The sequence below is a fragment of the Mesoplodon densirostris genome, chromosome 8, assembly GCF_025265405.1.
Source record: "Mesoplodon densirostris isolate mMesDen1 chromosome 8, mMesDen1 primary haplotype, whole genome shotgun sequence".
In the NCBI taxonomy this organism is placed as follows: domain Eukaryota; kingdom Metazoa; phylum Chordata; class Mammalia; order Artiodactyla; family Ziphiidae; genus Mesoplodon; species Mesoplodon densirostris.
The window spans coordinates 35,112,530-35,131,953 of record NC_082668.1 but is presented as its reverse complement, the minus strand read 5'-3'; the positions used below and the strand labels follow the sequence as shown (position 1 = coordinate 35,131,953).

Here is a 19,424-nt window from a genome sequence, read left to right as displayed (position 1 = left end):
AACAAGACTGGGCTTCCCTGGTGGCGCAGTGGTTGAGAGTCTGCCTGCCGATGCAGGGGACACGGGTTCGTGCCCCGGTCCGGGAAGATCCCACGTGCCACGGAGCGGCTGGGCCCGTGAGCCATGGCCTCTGGGCCTGTGCGTCCAGAGCCTGTGCTCCGCAACGGGAGAGGCCACAACAGTGAGAGGCCCGCATATGGCAAAAAAAAAAAAAAAAAAAAAAAAAAAGAAAAAAAAAAAAAAAGAAAAACAAGACTTAGTGGAATAACATCCTCATCCCGTGGTTTTCTCAGATGTTGGTCTCTAGCACTAAAATCCATTGCTCTTTCCTAATTTAGGCATAAATGTAGATACTGGCTTTTGGGAAAATTAATGATTGTTGCAGCCCTGATCAAAAGAATAATTTTTCCTTGCAGCCTAATGTGTAAAATGAGAGCAGTGCTGTTTCTGTAAGTTTTGATGTTAGATGTGAAATATGTATATTAACCCTTCTTTCTTGCAGTTAGTCAACTAGGTACTTTTTGTCAAATCCATGTTTATACAACAGAAGTTTCTTAAGGTAAAATACAGTTTCTGACATTAAATACGACGTATTTTATTTATGAAAGCTATTTTTATCTGAATCATACAAAAGCCATGTGAAATCTGTGAAAGGTTCTCTTACTCAGTGACTTAACATTGTTCATATTCCTACCAGTTGCTGCATATGAGGTAAAGGAATGCATTTTTCCCTGAAAGCCAAATAGATAACTCTACATAACCATACAATACAGGTTTTTTTCAAATAAGATTAATTAACGAACTGCAGTACTTTTAAAGTTGCACACATTATAACAGGGCAAATACAATAGTGCTGTTTTAGATTGCAGCTGTTTTCCCAGCTCTCTGTAATAGGTGAACATTGTTACAACTCCAGTATTAAGCAGAAGGCCTCCTTAAGATTCAGTATCAGAGGAAACCCATGTTGCTGGTACCCACTGAGGCTCCTCCTGAGCTTTCTGAACTGCAGACAACAACTGGGCACATGCATCTTGCAAGCTGTCATTCACAATCACGTGATCCAAAAACTGGCCAAACTGAGTCTCCATTTTTTGGGCTAAATCCTCCATCTCTTGTAGATCTTCATCCTTTAGGAGAAATCGAAAAATATGCATAGCAAACTTAATGAGACAAATAGAAATAATATGCAGTTTGTTATTTCTGTTACATTCAGTTGTATAGCTGTTTATAAACACCATTATGTCATATAAATGTCCTCCATTCTATACCACAAAGCTTTTGTTTCTATCTTTAGTCTTACTTAATGTCTCCCAGGTCAGGTTTTCACAAAATTGAGTAACAGTTTGTAGACAGACGAAACCTCTCAACTTCCTATTTGGACTTAAATTATCTTACTCTATTATCTAAACACTTGAAGTTCTCAAACCATATACAACATAAAACCAAAGAAATTTTACCAGTTAAATATAAATAAAACTTAAAACATAAATTTCAAATGAACATTAATCTGATAAGAATGACATTATTTTGCAGATACAAAATGGCCACTTTGCACATGAGGATGGTATGAACTGGTTCTTCGAAATGAGGCATACCTTTATTACTCTTTGCTTCATGTGGCTGAATTCACCTATAATATTGTCTGTTTCTACTATTGTGAAATGTTCGTTGAGTCAAGGTCATTTGGCCTTCACTTGGCACTAATGCATTATATTCATTGCTACTATTTTCTTATTTGTCCACAATAATTAAAATAGTACAACTTATTGCTAATGCAATCATAAACACAAACATAAACACAGGCACTGAGATCTTGTGGCAGTACTCCTTTATAAGATGACCAGAAGCAATTTTGTTAATTTTTTAGATTGCCATAAAAATGAGAACAGAATTTGAAATGCCCATAAGACTCAGAGAATATATCCACAGACTCCACTGTTCGAAATGCAAACTGGAGAATCAAACTTTCATACGGTAGCCATTGAAAAAATAATGAAGATAAAAATAGAGAGATAAAGGATAATATAATGATACCTCATGTTCCCATCAGTAACACATATACTAAAATTGGAATGATGTAGAGATTAGCATGGCCCCTATTCAAGGATGACATGCAAATTCGTGGAGCAGTCCATATGTTTAATTTGAGCTTTGCAAGATGAAAAAGTTCTGGAGATCTGCTTCACAATATAAATAGACTTAACACTACTTAACTGTACACTTAAAATGGTTAAGATGGTAAGTTTTGTGTTTTATGTTATATGTTTTTTACCACACACACTTACATGCACACACAAACAAATGGATGTAATATCTTGATGTAGGTGATGGTTACCTGGGTGCATACACATGTAAAAAGTCATTGAGCTGTACACTTAAGATTTATACACCTTGCTGAATGTATGTTATGATTTAAAATATTTAAAGTATATTTAACGAAAAAAATATATATGTATATCTGGGAAAAAGAATAACTGATTAATCCCACCTGGCTTGGCCCCTCTATTATTGCTATAATCATTAATAAACATCCTTTGTGTTTTAATATATATTTATAAAGCTATCTCATATTACAGATGAGATAATTGACTAGAGCATTTCAAAGTAAATTCAAATGCTTTTGTAAAATAAATAATCTATTTAAAATACACACACCCAGGGGCTTCCCTGGTGGCGCAGTGGTTGAGAGTCTGCCTGCTAATGCAGGGGACACGGGTTCGAGCTCTGGTCTGGGAGGATCCCACATGCCACGGAGCAACTACGCCCGTGAGCCACAGCTACTGAGCCTGCGCGTCTGGAGCCTGTGCTCCGCAACAAGAGAGGCCTGAAAGGCCCGCGCACAGCGATGAAGAGTGGCCCCCGCTTGCCACAACTAGAGAAAGCCCTCGCACAGAAACGAAGACCCAACACAGCAAAAATAAATTAATTAATTAAAGAGCTGGGAAAAAAAAAGATAAGAAAAAGAAACGAAACAAGAATAATATTTAAAAAAATAAAAAAATAAAATACACACACCCAATTTCTGTGTGACTGCAAATTGTGGCTTGAGGGCCTTTTTTTAAAAAGCTAAACCCAAAAAGAGGAGAAAAAAAATGAGTAGCCTTATAGTAGTTATTAAACTTTATTTTAATATCTATAAATGATGTCCAGTAAAAAGGATAAATGAAACAAAAATCATAAATTTTTGTTTCATTAGAAACAAAAATTATATTCCTTAACATAGGGACGCTCTGGAAACAATACAGTAATTTTTTGACTAGGAAAAAAACCCCACAATACACTCATCTATTTCCTCTGTATCTTACCTTGAACTTCATGTCCACAAAGTAGTTTGTAATGATCTTGGCATTTTTCCGAGATTGCTTCATACAACTCATGCTAGATGGCTTTATAAATATGACATAGGGCTTCAGTTCATGGGTTCGAGCCACTTGAATACCCTACACAGAAAAATTACATGCACATTTAAAAACAGAAGTCCCAGCAACCAAAATATCTCAGTTGGGAGAGCATTAGATTGAAGATCTAAAAACAGAAGTCCTAGTTTCCTGGAATCAACATGAATGTTCTCAAAATTTCTAAGAACAGAAATTAGCAGTTATTTTTAACCAGAGTATATTCTCATGTGCTCCCAAGTCCTCAACTCTAAAAAACATTTTAATAATTAAGAGATGGGGTTCTGGAATCAAAATTAAGATCAAATACTGGTTCTTCCTCTTGCTAGCTATGACATCCTTATTGAAATCTGAGAATAGGATTCTATACATGATCTCATGGGAAAAAGACAAGGGCAGACTCTCAAGGCCAATCAGCTCTGTTTCACCCTCACTTCCCTTTCCTCTTGCCATTGTCTCAAACCAGATAAAACTGACATCTTCACACTGACCACCAGTTTGACCACCAAGTGAGAACAAATCTCATGTCTCCTGATTTTCTTTAGCACACAAGGTATATTTTTACATGACTACAGAAAATACAAAGAAAATACAGGATTATAAAAATTTGGACTACACATTGTATGTTTTTTATCTTACTGTAACTCGCTTATTCCTGCTCTATTCCACATATGGTCTCAGGGAGACAGCTATCGATATGATAACATAGGAACCTCACCTCCTTGTGTAAAGCAACATGTTATTCCCTCCACAAGAAGTTACCTTGATGCCTTTGTGATCAAGATCAAAGCAAGATTCTTAGTTTTCTTTATGGCTACCTGCTCAGTTCTGTTTTTTTGTTTGTTTGTCTGAGAAACTAGATTTTTTTCCCCAACTAAGACAAGATAATGGCAATTGATCCTTCAAGTAAGGTCCTGGTCCTTAGATATGGGAAGTGGTCTTATCCTAACAGAATAAAGTGTCTCAACTACAACCTAAAGCATGTGTATAAAATGGATGACATGCATTCATTACTTTGGGGAGATGGGAAATACTCCACCACAGACCCACCTGAGGCTCTAAGTCCATGACACAAATCTTTCCTTCATCAAGGACTGCTTGAACAGCATCCACACTAGTGCCATACAGGTGGCCTTTGTACTCACCATACTCAAGCATCCTGCAAGGGTGGGACAAAGAAAACAAGAACTGTTTCTACAGGTAAAATATTATTAGTAATAACATAAAGATAAACTGCAACAGAATAGAATAAAATATGTGGACCTTGATGGCACAAAATGAATTAGTGGATATTTGACAGGAGAAAAAAAATATGTTAGGAGATCTAGGACTTAACTACTTCTTCAAATTCTCTAAAATCTGCAGCTCAGTTCTGCTCCCTCTCCAAACACAATGATTTGGTGTACTAGTAAATCAATATACATTTCCTTACTCAATTTTCCAGATGCAAAAAAAATTACCCCAGGAGTTTTGGACAATGCATAAAAATAGAGGTTCTAGTTTGAATGTTAAACACCCAGAGGGGAGAATCAGATTCTGGACGTCTAGCTTACCTGTGACTATACATGAGGCTTTCAAATGTTTCCTTTGACACATAGTGATACTCACGGCCATCCATTTCATAACTCTTTTTGGAACGAGTAGTATCTGACAAAAAAGGGAATTTTTAAAAAGATTTTAGAATCTTCAATCTTTTATTACCCATATGCATTTGGATAAAGATGTCTGATCAAAATAAATAAATGAATACATAAACGGATAGATAAATTTAATGCTAGAACCAAAAAGGGAAGCCAGACTGGTGATAAGAAAGTAGAAGTTCTCATATCAAAATCAGCTAATCATAAGCCTTTGTTAAGTGTTCGTGGTATAAACTAGACCAGAGTGTATTATGTATTAAGCCAAGATAAGAAGGCCCTAAGGGAACTCTTGCTGTTACTTCAGAACAGGAAGTAGTGAAGTATATGTGAGCCCTAAGGTGGCTAAGGCCCCCCGGGTAGCAACACCCGCAATATCTTATGTTTAGATAATGCATTTCCCAAGATCTCATTTCATCCTTCACATTCGTAGCTAAGTAAAAGGTTGTTATCTGTAATTTACTGGTAAGTAACTGAAGATTTTAGAGAGTAACTAACTTGCTCACATGAATAAAACAAATGAAAAACAAAGTTGAAAACAAGCACCTAGGTGTCCTGACTCCTCCCAGACTAATGTCTCCTACTATGCCAGATTGTCTCAGATTTGAAATGGAGAAAGCTCATGACAGTCTGCAGTTTTGCCCAGATACATTAGTATCCAAGTGAGATGGTGATTAGTTTTTAGTTTTAGTCATCTCCAGAAAGGAAAGATTGGTGGAGTCTGGATTCAGTCTGATTCTTTGATATCACCACTTTGATTATAGATTCTTCAGCCTAAATAGTACCTGGTGTAGAACATAGGAGTTCACTGAATACCTAAAAGTGATTCATTGTCTGCTCATCCATTTATTCAACTAACATATACTGAGTGCCTATGTTCCTGCTATCATGTTAGGTTCTTAGAACACAAAGATGAATAAGACACGGTTCCAACTCTGTGACCTGTATCTACTGCAAAGCTGCTAGTCCCTTAACCTGTATTAAAAAAATTTCTCGGGCTTCCCTGGTGGCGCAGTGGTTGAGAGTCCGCCTGCCGATGCAGGGGACACGGGTTCGTGCCCCGATCCCGGAAGATCCCACATGCCGCGGAGCGGCTGGGCCCGTGAGCCATGGCCGCGGAGCCTGTGTGTCCGGAGCCTGTGCTCCGCAACGGGAGAGGCCACAGCAGTGAGAGGCCCGCGTACAGCAAAAAAAAAAAAAAAAAAAAAAATTTCTCCTTATTCATAAAAAAATGTGTATTTGTATTTGATAAAGTTTAAGGATGATATCAACACATGGAACAACATCTGATGATATCAACATCTGATGATATCAACACATGGAAACAACCAAGTAGGAATTTGAAACAGGCCCTAAATGATAAAAGGAGTTCCAGACATTTCAAGAAGCTCAGAAAGCAAAGGTCATCTGGGGATCATTTTTGTTTTTTCTTTATTCAAGCCTCTCTTTATATCCTTATAGTTCCTACAGTTATGCCACTTCTCCTATAGCATTTTTGTTTTTGTCTTTTGGCCATGCTGCGCAGCATGCAGCATCTTAGTGCCCCAATGAGGGATCAGACCTGCGTCCCCTGCAATGGAAGCATGGAGTCTTAACCACTGGACCTCCAGGGAAGTCCCTCTTCTAAGGCTTTGTACTGAAAAAATTTCTAGTTCTCAGGTGATAGTACCTAAAATGACCCTTTCTCCTTGGCTTCTATTGGACTGTATTTTATATGGTAGGTTAAAGTCTGTGAATTGGTGCATAATTCATTTTAAGGCATTCATTTTAAGCTTAAAACTGTTCACTAAATTTTTTTTTTTTTTTTTTTTTTTTTTTTTGCGGTACTCGGGCCTCTCACTGTTGTGGCCTCTCCCGTTGCGGAGCACAGGCTCCAGACGCGCAGGCTCAGTGGTCATGGCTCATGGGCTCAGCTGCTCCACGGCATGTGGGATCTTCCCGGACCGGGGCACGAACCCACGTCCTCTGCATCGGCAGGCGGACTCTCAACCGCTGCGCCACCAGGGAAACCCTGTTCACTGACTTTAAAATGCAAAATATGGGCGACATATTCCCACTTTGAATGATGGTTATCCAGACAACTTACAATTCTTCTGTGTTCTGTGGGCATTTTATTTTTATCCAGATTATTGAAAATGGTGTTTTCTTTATTAGTTTTTGTTTTTGAGATTAGTGTCCATTCTTACATATGTAAACTGTACTTGGAAAGCACAACCAATGGAATGTGATCATAAAACAACTTTGTTTTCCCTGGCCTGGATGAAATTCCTGTGACTCTCCTGATTGCTCTTAGGTTTTTTTAAAAAGTTCATTATCATTCATGCCAAAAACTCAGCCTCAATTTTATAATTAAAATTCCGTTCCCATGTAATAATCGAAATTATGAACTTCATTAATATTTTAGGCTTCTTCTCCCCACAACTGGCTCAGAATGGCCTCACCCATGGAAGCCTGCCACCAGAGAAGTCAGAAGTCAGGAAACTGAGTTTGATTCAGTTCTTCTCTTCCCTTTCATTGCATTTCTACTGCTCCTCCCCCAATTTTATAACTCTGCAAGGCTAGAGTGCAGAGAGAGAGAGGAGAGGCGAGCAGCACAGGAAAATTCTTACTTTAATTGACGCTGATGCTGGTTGCTCTTGGCTCCTTTTAGACCTGGCAGATGTTTAAATCTGGCTCTTTATCTCCTAGAGGATGTAGTGGGTTATTCTGCAGAGGCTACCGCCACCACCAGCGCTGCTGCATATCCCAAATCCATCTCTATTCCACCTAGCCATCTGTGATTTCTTCCACACCCTCGGGTATCTGGGGGTTCACTTTTGGCCTCCTTTTACAGAGGCTTCCTCTTGGGCAAGAACCAAGACAACCCCAGGCTGACTCTCTTCCACGTTATCCACCCAGATCTGGTCCTTGGGAAAAATCACAACTCTTTTGCTGTGACAGACTCTAAAAGGGCAGCTACCTCCCAAAATACAGCCTTTGGCCACTTCCTCTAAGCTCTCATCCTTTAGATTTTTCAGATATCATTCTGACACTAGTCTTCTGTGTCTCCCAGACAGTAGGGAACACATATTAAGCTCTTTAAGTGGTTTTCCTAACTTCTCTCTTGCCTTGAGGTGAAGGGGAAGCACCCACACCCACAGGCTCCTCCAGCTTGGATGGTATAATACTTATAGGTTATATAAAATTATTTGTGCAGGGCTTCCCTGGTGGCACAGTGGTTGAGAGTCTGCCTGCCTATGCAGGGGACACGGGTTCGTGCCCCGGTCCGGGAAGATCCCACATGCCGCGGAGTGGCTGGGCCCGTAAGCCATGGCCGCTGAGCCTGTGCGTCCAGAACCTGTGCTCCGCAACGGGAGAGGCCACAACAGTGAGAGGCCCGTGTACCACAAAAAAAAAATTATATGTGCATATATTAAAATTTAAAATATGATAAAGCATTTAAAGAGCCAAGCACACCGCCAGGAAGATAGTAAGTACTGAATGAATGTTAGCCATTATTGCTAAATATTTAGTTTTCCTGAAAGGTTATCTACATGATTGCCAAAAAATGAAAAGAAGAGTCACCTTTTAAAAGCCTAGCTAGGCTACACGCTAGTAAATCAATTTCCTCTATTAAAATAAATATAGTTAGAAAGATTGAGGACTATCTCTTGTGTCTTATATTCTTACAACAAAGATGGTATAACAGAGTTAAGTGAGATGAGTACATCTGCTGAGGCAAAGAAAGTTCTACCAAAACATGAACCCCTATGAAAGAAAAAGTAAACGTACGTGGCACAGCACTTTGAAAACGGTTCGGATCAAGTTCAATGAGTTGTCTCCTCAGTTCATTTACTCCCACACCAGAAGGTCCTAAACACAAAACACCACATATGGAAATTATTAGAGGTGGATAAGTAGAGCTACGTGATGAAATCATCACTTCAGTCTTCCTGCTGAAGACACTTGTGAGCACGTGGTATTGGGGAAATAACATCGTTTCCATTCGCATGAATTGAAATAACCCCAGAAAACTCTTGGGAATTTTCTTGGTGACCCATGGAGTAGCCCACACTTCTCCAACATTCAGAAATGAGGTAGCAAATTGCAGGAACCTCTCACCCCAGCAAACTTCATCTAAGTTGGATATTCAGAATTCTCTGGCCTCGAGTCAGATCCTTTGAGACAAGCTGCCTTTTCTCTTCCCATGAAGTTCCTATCACATCACAACCAGCTTCCACAATTACAGAATTCAGGGACCTATCTCCTGACAGATGGTGGAGTCAGCACCCCCATGTGCAACATGAGCAGAGAACTGTGTGGTCCACAAACCCACGCTTAGGCTACTGCGCTTGGCTTAATGCTCTCCTGCTCCCACACTGAAATTCTTAATCATTTTTTAATAAGAGGCTTTTGCATTTTCATTTTGCCCAGCATCCTAAAAATTCTGTAGCTGGTCCTGGCTGTAAGGTATGTTGTTCTGCTCCAAAGGGGCCTGCCTTGATCACAACTGGAATACACAGGGAAGATGGCAGTAAGAGGTAAGTTCCTACTGCTGTAGTAACCAGCTTTGCAGAGATCTTGGTCACAAAGTAGATCAACTCAGGGCTTCCCTGGTGGCACAGTGGTTAAGAATTCGCCGGCCAATGCAGGGGACACAGGTTCAAGCCCTGGTCCAGGGAGCTCCCACATGCTGTAGAGCAACTAAGCCCTTACACCACAACTACTGAGCCTGCGCTCTAGAGCTCAGAAGCCACAACTACTGAGCCCACGTGCCACAGCTACTGAAGCCTGCGCACCTAGAGCCCATGCTCCGCAACAAGAGAAGCCACTGCAATGAGAAGCCCGTGCACCGCAAGGAATAGCTCCAGCTCTCTGCAACTAGAGAAAGACAGCGCACAGCAACGAAGACCCCATGCAGCCAAAAATAATTTTAAAAGTTTTTTTAAAAAGTCGATCATCCCAGCACTATATTTGCCCTGTTCTTCAGCACCAAAGATACAGTCTAGAAGACTTTTAGGCACTCTTCTAAAGGAGATGGTTACAAATTTCTTAAGGGAATGAATCTTAAGCATTTTTATTTCTAATATGGACTAATGATCCAGTCTGGGGGGGAACATTCATCTGTGCTTATAGAACAAATTCTAAACCAGGTATTTTTTAAAATCTCACTTATAACCTAATCATACTACATCTTGTTATTACACAAGTTCATATACACCATGGCATACCGCATTCAATTGTAGACAATAAAAGCATGATCCATAACGTTTCATTTATAAACACGCATAAAAAACAGGCTTTATTTTTTTTAAGGTGTTTATATGCAGGTCCATAAAGGCTCTTACTTTTACCACTACTCCCAATGCAAGACTACTGAATCCAGGAGAGCCTCGTCATGGATGAGGAGACACTGCCTTCGGGGACATACCCACGAGCACAATGAGGCGGTGCTTGTCTGCAGGGCATCGCTGGTACCGCACCACCTCCTCGTACGGGGCGCCCGCTGCGCCGGAGCAGGGGCTGGCGCCGCATACCTTGGCTCGCAGCTGGCTGAGGTGGGACCAGCGGCGACAGAGGCGCATGCTGCGACGGAAACCGGCTGCGAGGGAAGAAACAAACAGGACGTGAGGCCCAGGGCAGGAGAGGTCTCTTCCTGCCTCACACCTGACGGAGCATGCGTGACTGTGATCCGGAAGAGTTAATTAACACACATCTGTCTGAAGGTAGAAGATAGGAAGCAATACAAAGGAAAACAGCAAAATGCCCCCACGTGACCTCTAAGTTGCATCCAGCGCCTGCTATGTGCCGGGCATTGGTGCTGGGGATACAGTGGTCAACTAAACCAAGCCCATTTCCTCATGGAATTTACATTTTATGTAGGAGGAGAGAGAAAAATAAACTGCAACAAAAATAAGTGCTTAGAAGAAGGGTAAGTGGATAGTGACCGGGATGCTTTTTCAGGTTGGCGGATCATTTAAGCGTCTCTGAAAAGTCGACACTGAGCAGGGCTCTGAATGATGTAACGGAGCCAGGTGAGGAGGTGGGCGTCTGTGGGGAACAGCAGTGCAGGCTGAGGGAACAGCATTGAGAAGGTGCAGAGAAAGGATCTTGCTTGGAGTGCTTGAGGAAGATAAGGAGGCCTGTGTACTGAGGGGCAGTGGGCAGTAGGGAGAGTGGTAGGAAATGGGGTTGGAAAGGAAGCCAGGAGGCCACACAGAGACTTGGCCAACTGTTGGATTGTGGTCAAAGTGGGATGGGAAGTCGCTGGACGGTGGAGGGTTGGGTGTGGCATGATTTGATTTATGTTTCAGGTGGATACACTTAGACACAGGCAGGTTAGGTGGTTGCCCACCACTGTGTGCTCAGTGGCAGAGTTGGACATCTTAGTGGTGATTTCCAAACTCCTAGAGTCCCACATAATCTGCCTACTGAATCACAGGGCTTTCTGGTATTTTCAGAGCCATTCCCAGGTCCTGTCAGAAGATAGAGCTAGGGACTATATGTGAATATATAAATATGCACACATTTACATTGCTTGTATCTATATGTGTTGAACACCATGAGTTCACACCAATGCCTACAATACCAATTCGACACTACAGTTTTCATTCTAGCCTTCCTCCTTTCCATATGGGTAACTCCTTTCTCTAAGAGTGGGAAATCTAGCTCTTATTAGCCTCAATACATTTACTTATTGTATCAATTAACAGCACCTGGGCAGGATGGGGGACACATAGTATCCAGCAGCCTGGCAGGAAGTGCCAAGCCCAAACTAGGTAAGGGGGGCATATTTATAGAGGCTGTGAGGTGTCAGGACCCAAGTGATGGCAGCTGCCCCACTCACTTTGGCTCCAACGACCTGCTCCAGGCTGCCATCACCCCTGCAGTGATGCCCTCCCCCCCACCCCGCTCAAGCTCTGATGCCCCACTCTAGGCTGCTTCTTCTCCACATTTGTGTAGATGCCTACCCTACTCAGCCTGCCTAATGGCTTTTGGGCTGAATTATTCTGGAAGGGATGCAGAAAAGTGGCCCCATGTTTTTTAAAGCCCCCCAGTGATTCCAATGTGCATCCAGACCTGGAGACCAACATTCTGCTTTACAGACCCTGCAGCCCTGCTGTTTTCCCACTGTCTCACATAAGGAGGAAGCCCAGCATGGTTTTAAATGAATGGTGAAGGTGCCTGGTCTTTCAGAAAGCTCTGCTCAGCTCATGGAAACGTGAACATAAAAAATAAGTATAGTGGTCAGAGAATTGGTCTCTTTAGAGTAAGGTGAATACATTATGGAACAGACTGGAAGAAAACAAAAGACTTGTGTTTGATGAATAATTAGGAGATATCCAATATAAACCAGATGAATTACAATAAATGATCAACACATCAGAATACTGATTATTTTTTTAAAAAGGATAGAGAGAAACCAGAACAAAGAACAAGTTTGGGAACATCCATCGGCAAAAGAAGCTTTCAGAAGAGTTAGGCTCATTCATAATTCATATAATAAGTTATATTCATATGAATATAACTTAGCAAGTGACAAAGACCCACCTTTTATTAATCATTACCTACCAATATAGAACTTCTGGTCATAGCCAACGAATTCCTCCTTGTCTGTAACACAGCAAATGGCAGGAACAGAATATGGCAGAGGAGAACGAGAACTTTACTTAGAATGGATGCATGAAATTATCTTCAAATCTTCAAGAGACACTATTTCAGTAGATGGCAGCACAGCTGAATTTATCCTTGAGTGCCTTATTGAAAAATGTCCTAAGCACTTTCTATCCTATCACATGCACCAAACTATATAGAGACACTATCCAGAAATTTAGCAACACACTGAATATATTCTGTCTAGTATGGTTGGAACAAAAAACTATCATGGAACAAAAAACTATCATAGCCTTCTTTAAAGTTATAAGAAAGATATTGAGTCATAGTAAAAACATAAATTTGGGTACACATTTTAAAATGTACCCAAAGAAAACTGATTTTCAAAAAAGGAAACATATAAACTGGTCTTGGCTTTAACTCATAGATATGGTGTTCTGTAGGTCCTATAATTAATCTCTTTGTTAGAAATGGGTTTTTATTCTTTTCCCTTATGAAGTGGTTCATTCTGTATGAAAGTAGTATTTGTTTTATGGCTGCAAATTGTTTCTGACTGTCCAGGACTCTGAGAGACAAAAGTTAGGAAAACTGTGCCCAGCAGTAACATCTAGAGCTTGTTTAAACTTCTGTCTCTGCTTCCATTGGGGTCTCAGAAAAATTGTCCAAAACTCTGGGAAAAAATATTATAAAAATATCATTTTCAAATTACTTTTTACTAACATGTATTCTTTTTCACTTCTACAACTCTGTTCCGATCATCAAAATAATATAGAAAGAGCATTTGTTCATAGAATGAATGGACATATACCTTTCTTTCTTAACCTTTGTGTTTAAACACCCATTTTAAAATATAAAGAAAACACACCAATATCAATTCCATCTTCTGGTAAGTAAGCATATTTTTCTAACTGAAAATTGGAAATAAGTTTAAAAGGAAATGTTTACTTAGGGATACAGTGATAAAGCTTAATTACTATCATTGTTCATTTAAAAATATTTTCTATGACATTGTATATCTCATCACTGATTTCACCCTTAAAATATCATATCTTATCTTAAAATATATCCAGTCAAGTACTCATGTTGAGGCACTGAAAGATCTCAAACATAGCTCTATTTGGCTTATCAAGGACATAAAAATGAGTAGTCACCTTCTGAAAGTTCCTCTGGATATTTGGATAAGTGAAGAAACAGACATGAAAAAGTTAAGCCTTTGAGAAGATCAAGTTGGCAAAATAAAGACAAATGACACAAGTGAGGCATTCATGTCACCCTTAGAGAAAGTTGTAACCTGGGCAAGACCTGCCAAGGCAAATGAACATCACACAACTGGAAACTCAGAAACTCGTTGGACCTGCCTCTGCTGCCCAGCAGACAGTAACTTTTCCTGCAAGTTGCTTATCTAGACTCTCCTTGAAGGCTTTCTATCCATGCAGACTCCTCTGTACTTGGTTGGCAAAGAATGGGGCTTGAAAGAGAAATTTTCAAGGCAACTGATTTGAACCTCTTCTTCCTTTCTCTCCCAGAGGCCATCTAGCTGCAGCCCTGTGAAGACGAGGAAGTGGTGGAAGGGCCACTGGGGAAGCTCTACAACAGCCTCTGGCCCAAGTGTCCTCATTCCTTACCTGTCCGGGTCCAGTCACACATTTCCATCTCCAGCTGGTCCCTTGAAGACAGGTGCAACTGAACACAGAGTGTACTGTTTTCTTTGTTTTCTAGACATCTTGAAACATCCATCACCCCTGTTTTTGTTTGTTTGGTTTTTGTTGGGGGGGGGTGTTTTTATCTGTTTTTTTAAATGGCATTCCTAATTAGACTATACCATCCAGGGAAATCCAAAGAGGTCACATGATACTTCATTCAGAGAAGAGTTGGGACCAAAACTGAAGAAACTTAACTGCCCATTAAATGCTCTAAGTAACAGAATAAAGCATCATGAATGACTGTCATTATTTATTTAGAAAAAATGCCAGCTGGGTGCCAATTGTTCCTTAACTGAGCTCCCAAGTGAGCTGGGTTCAGAATAATGTACTTGAGAGTTCTCACTTTTTTGACGAAGAGGAGTCCAGAAGGAGTGCTTTGCAGTAACTAAGGGCAGCTGCACACTTTCCTCCGCAGTGCTGTTATTAGAGAACTAGGTGCTGATTGCCCCTATTACTTCTTCATTAAAATGCTGGCTAACACTCATGCACTTACATTCTAAGCACTTTACTTCTATAAATTATTTTTTCCACTTTAGACATGGGCACCTGAAGGGCAGAGAGGTTACGTGACAGATGACCCCCAGCTAGTTGGACCAGGATTCATGCTTGGACAATCCAGCTCCAGTCCATGGCATTGACCACTGCAATACTGCCTCTCCTTTCACAGACGTCACAATACCTCTAAGCCTCAACCACAACTTTGGTGTGTAGAGTGTCTCCCAACAAAATGATGCGGTGAACAGAGCAAAGAAGGATGACTATAATCCAGAGGAATTAAAAATTAAACCAATCCCAAACATTGAACCAAGTGTAGATCATTAAATTACCCCTAACAGGAAATTCCCTGGCGGTCCAGTGGTTAGGACTTGGCGCTTTCACTGCCGTGGCTCGGGTTCAGTCCCTGGTCCGGGAACTAAGAAACTAAGATCCCACAAGCTGGGCAGCAGTGTGGGGAAAAAAAAAAAAAAAGGTTACCCCTAACAAGCCAACTATCTAATTGAAAATAGGAAATTTAGAAGCAACATAAATGGTACATAAATAATTTAGGTGAGTAGTTCCCAGCTCCATGTGTCTCAATACTTTTTTTTTAAGATTTTTTTTTGATGTGGACCATTTTTAAAGTCTTTATTAAATTTGTTACAATATTGCTTCTGTTTCGTGTTTTTGATTTTTTGGCCATGAGGCATGTGGGATCTTAGCTCCCCGACCAGGGATTGAACCCACACACCCTGCACTGGAAGGCGAAGTCTTAACCACTGGACCGCTAGGGATGTCCCAATGCTATCTTCTTTTATAGCTAATATTTATAACAATCTCTCTAAGCTTAAAAAATGAAATTCATAGATATATTCTAACACATCATTTTAAAACAGCAACGTAATGCTCTAACTGTAATGTAATGGAAAATTAAAAGGAAGTAATTTATGTTTTAAAAGTACGTGTTTCAAAAAGTATATATTTCAAAATATACATCTTTGGGCATGGCTTCTCTAGAAGACATAAACTATTAGATGCTTATACCTACTTATACTGAAGAAGCATGGATTTAAAGGAAGTGAGAAGATCAGAAAATAGTCCTTATATGAAGTATAGAAAAATAGAAGAGCACAGTAACAAGTGGAAACTAGAACAAAGTGTTCTGATAACAGACCAGATTTATTGGTATATATGGGAAAGAGGGAAATTGCCTTAACTGAGGTAGGTGTAATATGCCAAAGCACTGATGAAATGGAGAAAATGAGGAAACATCATACACTTGGAAGCAAGTTAGTAATGTTAACATGCTCCAAAAGGTTGCCAGTTTTTCAAAACACTCCATGGGCCTTATTTTGTTACTAATAACGTCAACATTACTTTGAGGAACAGACACGTGATGATACCATGTGTCATCAATAATGGCAATAACATATTAAAGAAAAAGAAAATAATTGGTTTGGTATAGATACCTCACTTTCTGGTTGATTTAATATCAGTATGGATTAGAATGTGTGGAATAAATTATTCAGTAATTTCAAGGCAATGTCTTTATTCTGTCTAAATGTCTCTCTCCATAATGACTGTCTTCTAAACCAATGAGCTTATCATGTTACATCTTGTGAAAACTTACATCACTGTTGTGTACTAAAGAACTACTTACTCAGATTCCTAATGAGTTTTGTCCAGCGGGACATTCAGGAGATCATGCAGGATGGTCTCACACACAGCAGGTCATCTAGCATCCCTGACTCCCACCAATTAGAGGCCAGTAGTGTCCCCAATCAATGTGACAACCCAAAAATGCCCCCATAGGGTTCCAAAATGTCCCTAATGAGAATCACTGCTTATGGTGAAGTTTACAATATCTCATGACTATACTGTTGATGTCTTTAAGCAATTACTGTGTCATTAAAAGTGTTTAAGTTATACCAACATTTGGAATATACATTTAAAAATCAGTATAAAATATTCATGTTTTATTTACCAGATTCAAATGTTTCTTCATCTATGGTTTTCCACGGAGGCAAAAAACCAAAAGTATAGTTATATTACTATCCATACTGAGTCTATAGTTCAACAGTCTGATTCCCTGACCCTACGATTCTACACACACACCACTTTTAAAATGTTTTTCCTAAATCAAGGCCAACTCAGTGGTGTGTCTGTGGCATATAAAGCCTTAAATGAGTATATATAAGCAGTGGGGCTGTGATGACAAGAAGGGGTACAGCAGGAGCTTAAAATAAATAAATAAAATCATAAAATAGAAGAGGATAAATAAAATTAAATTAAAAAGAAGCTCAGAGGGAAGGAAAAGGGGGAATGTCATGGTAAACACCAATAGATGGTTGGATACTATACAGCTTTGCTGTTAGAGGTTTACTTGAAGCTTTGGGGGGTCCATAAGCAAGGGGAGTGTGGCTAGAAGAAGGAGCATATGAATGGCCTGGTTGGGTTAGTGTTGTTTAGGTGACTGAGAAATACCTGAGATAAACCAAGTCCCTCATCAGTTAAAACAATTCTTGTTAGTGTTTTAAAGAGACATTAAGCATAAAAAAACTAGAATTTATATGGAGAGCAATTAGAAATATATAGCAATGTTACCAACACACACATCCTTACATCAGGCAATGCTGCATCTAAGGTATACACACATTTGTGAAATGATATATTTAGCATTGTTTATAATAGAAAAGATTGGACATAATTCAAATGTCTACCAATAAGTCATTATATAAATGCACAATAACTTATTCAACCAATAAATCATTTAAAATATATGAGGAGGCTCTTTATGTACTATGATGGAATCATCTCCAAGATATGTAATATTAAGTAAAAAAGCCAGGAACAGAACAGTGTATATAGCATACCATCAAAGAGTACATGCATCTGTGTTTTAAAAAGAGGTGAGAATGAGGGTGTGGGAGAGGAGAAAAAAATATACATCATTGCACAGAATAGGTCTGGAGAGATGCCCAAGAAACTGAGAGCATTTACTGCCTCAAGAAAGAAAACTGAGTAGGGGAACAGGAAGAGAGAGGGAATTTTACTGAATATACTTCTGTAGTTTTTGAATTTTAAATATATGAATGTGTTACCTAATAAAAAATTTTAATTAAAATTCAGAAAGGAAATGAATAGTACTGCAAGTTAAAAACAAAAAAGCAAAAAACCCAGGATGTGTATTTGATAAAATAAATATAATGTCAGCATTATTCTGTAGTTGTTCTGGGAAATATATGTAAATCTTTGAAATACCCAGTATTTAAACATTTCATATCATTATCTAATGTCTAAAAACTAGATTAACCCATAAAGCCAAGACAAAGTCACCTATCAGACTAAAGACTCTCCAACTAGTCTTCCAACAAAATCCTAGTGATTCTTGAACCAATCTTAGTTCTGCCACTAAATTTGAAAAGTCTTCTCCCAATTTCCAAAAAAAAATCTAAGAATAGAAATGTAAAGTATTTGTATATTTCTCAGAAATTTGGAACACATGACTATTGATCTATACTAGAATCTACCAGAAAATGGTATCAAACAATAACAAAATAGATATTTTGCTTTTTAAAAATCTGATATCTCATAGGGAGGGTGGGAGGGAGACACAAGAGGGAGGAGATATGGGAATGTATGTGTACGTATAGCCGATTCACTTTGTTATACAGCAGAGACTAACACATCATTGTAAAGCAATTATACTCCAATAAAGATGTTTTAAAAATAAATAAATAGGGGCTTCCCTGGTGGTGCAGTGGTTGAGAGTCCGCCTGCCGATGCAGGGGACGCGGGTTCATGAAGATGCCACATGCCGCGGAGCGGCTGGGTCCGTGAGCCATGGCCGCTGAGCCTGTGCGTCCGGAGCCTGTGCTCCGCAACGGGAGAGGCCACAGCAGTGAGAGGCCCGCGTACCACAAAAAATAAATAAATAAAAAATTTAAAATTAAGAAATAAAAATCTGATATCTCAATATTTTATAGTATTTCACAAAGAGCACGTGGTTTCCAGGAGTTGCTCCTGAATGTTACTGAATGTAACACCTGAGTGTTACTGTGTGTTCCTGTGATCATTTCCAGAATACTGCTTTCTAGAACACTTTCTAAAAGGTTGGTCTGAAGCATGGAGACATTCCTGCAGCTGTGCTTCCCTTCCAAGTGTCAGAACCACAGAAAAAGGCTGCGGTGGGGGATTTATTTTACACATTTCTTCCAGAAAATAGGCCTGTGGCCCCTTTGACTGACTACTTCAGGAAATCTATAGCTGAGCTGCTTCATATTTCTCCTGGTGGTAAATCTATCAAGAGGAAATGCTACCTGCTTCCACACATTTCTCGTCAATCTTCATGTCATCTTCTATAAAAGAGCATAGAAAGGGAAAAATTGAAGTTAAAATGTTAGTATCACAAATGAAATTCCCTATGTATAGGTTTATGGCAATGAAACTCAGACCAGCCTATAATCATGTTATTCTTACAACTATCGCTCACTCGGAGAGGTACAAAGGGCTGTACTGTACTAAATGAAAGTGCAGGCTATGGGAGGCCACAGGACATCGAATGGTTAAAATTCTAAAAGCACAGGCTTTTGAATAACTGGACAAATTAGTTTACCTCT

At 39.6% G+C, this 19,424-nt stretch overlaps 1 protein-coding gene and 1 non-coding gene across 2 annotated transcripts in view; one reads left to right on the top strand and one right to left on the bottom strand.

Moving 5' to 3' along the window:
• Window positions 1–883: 883 nt before the first annotated feature.
• The window catches only part of MPP4 (MAGUK p55 scaffold protein 4), a 40,595-nt gene continuing 22,054 nt past the window's right edge, over window positions 884–19,424 (bottom strand). The window contains exons 12-21 of the mRNA XM_060106742.1: window positions 19,125–19,163; window positions 16,790–16,810; window positions 13,777–13,791; window positions 12,584–12,625; window positions 10,443–10,613; window positions 8,804–8,884; window positions 4,949–5,042; window positions 4,446–4,554; window positions 3,306–3,440; window positions 884–1,127 (exon numbers count right to left, since the gene is read on the bottom strand). Of these exons, the coding sequence (XP_059962725.1) occupies window positions 936–1,127; window positions 3,306–3,440; window positions 4,446–4,554; window positions 4,949–5,042; window positions 8,804–8,884; window positions 10,443–10,613; window positions 12,584–12,625; window positions 13,777–13,791; window positions 16,790–16,810; window positions 19,125–19,163 (899 nt within the window). The 3' untranslated portion in view covers window positions 884–935. The remainder of the gene's footprint in view (window positions 1,128–3,305; window positions 3,441–4,445; window positions 4,555–4,948; window positions 5,043–8,803; window positions 8,885–10,442; window positions 10,614–12,583; window positions 12,626–13,776; window positions 13,792–16,789; window positions 16,811–19,124; window positions 19,164–19,424) is intronic.
• LOC132495591 (U6 spliceosomal RNA) lies at window positions 2,038–2,141 on the top strand. Its single transcript, XR_009533317.1, has one exon. It is a non-coding gene; the product is annotated as a U6 spliceosomal RNA (small nuclear RNA).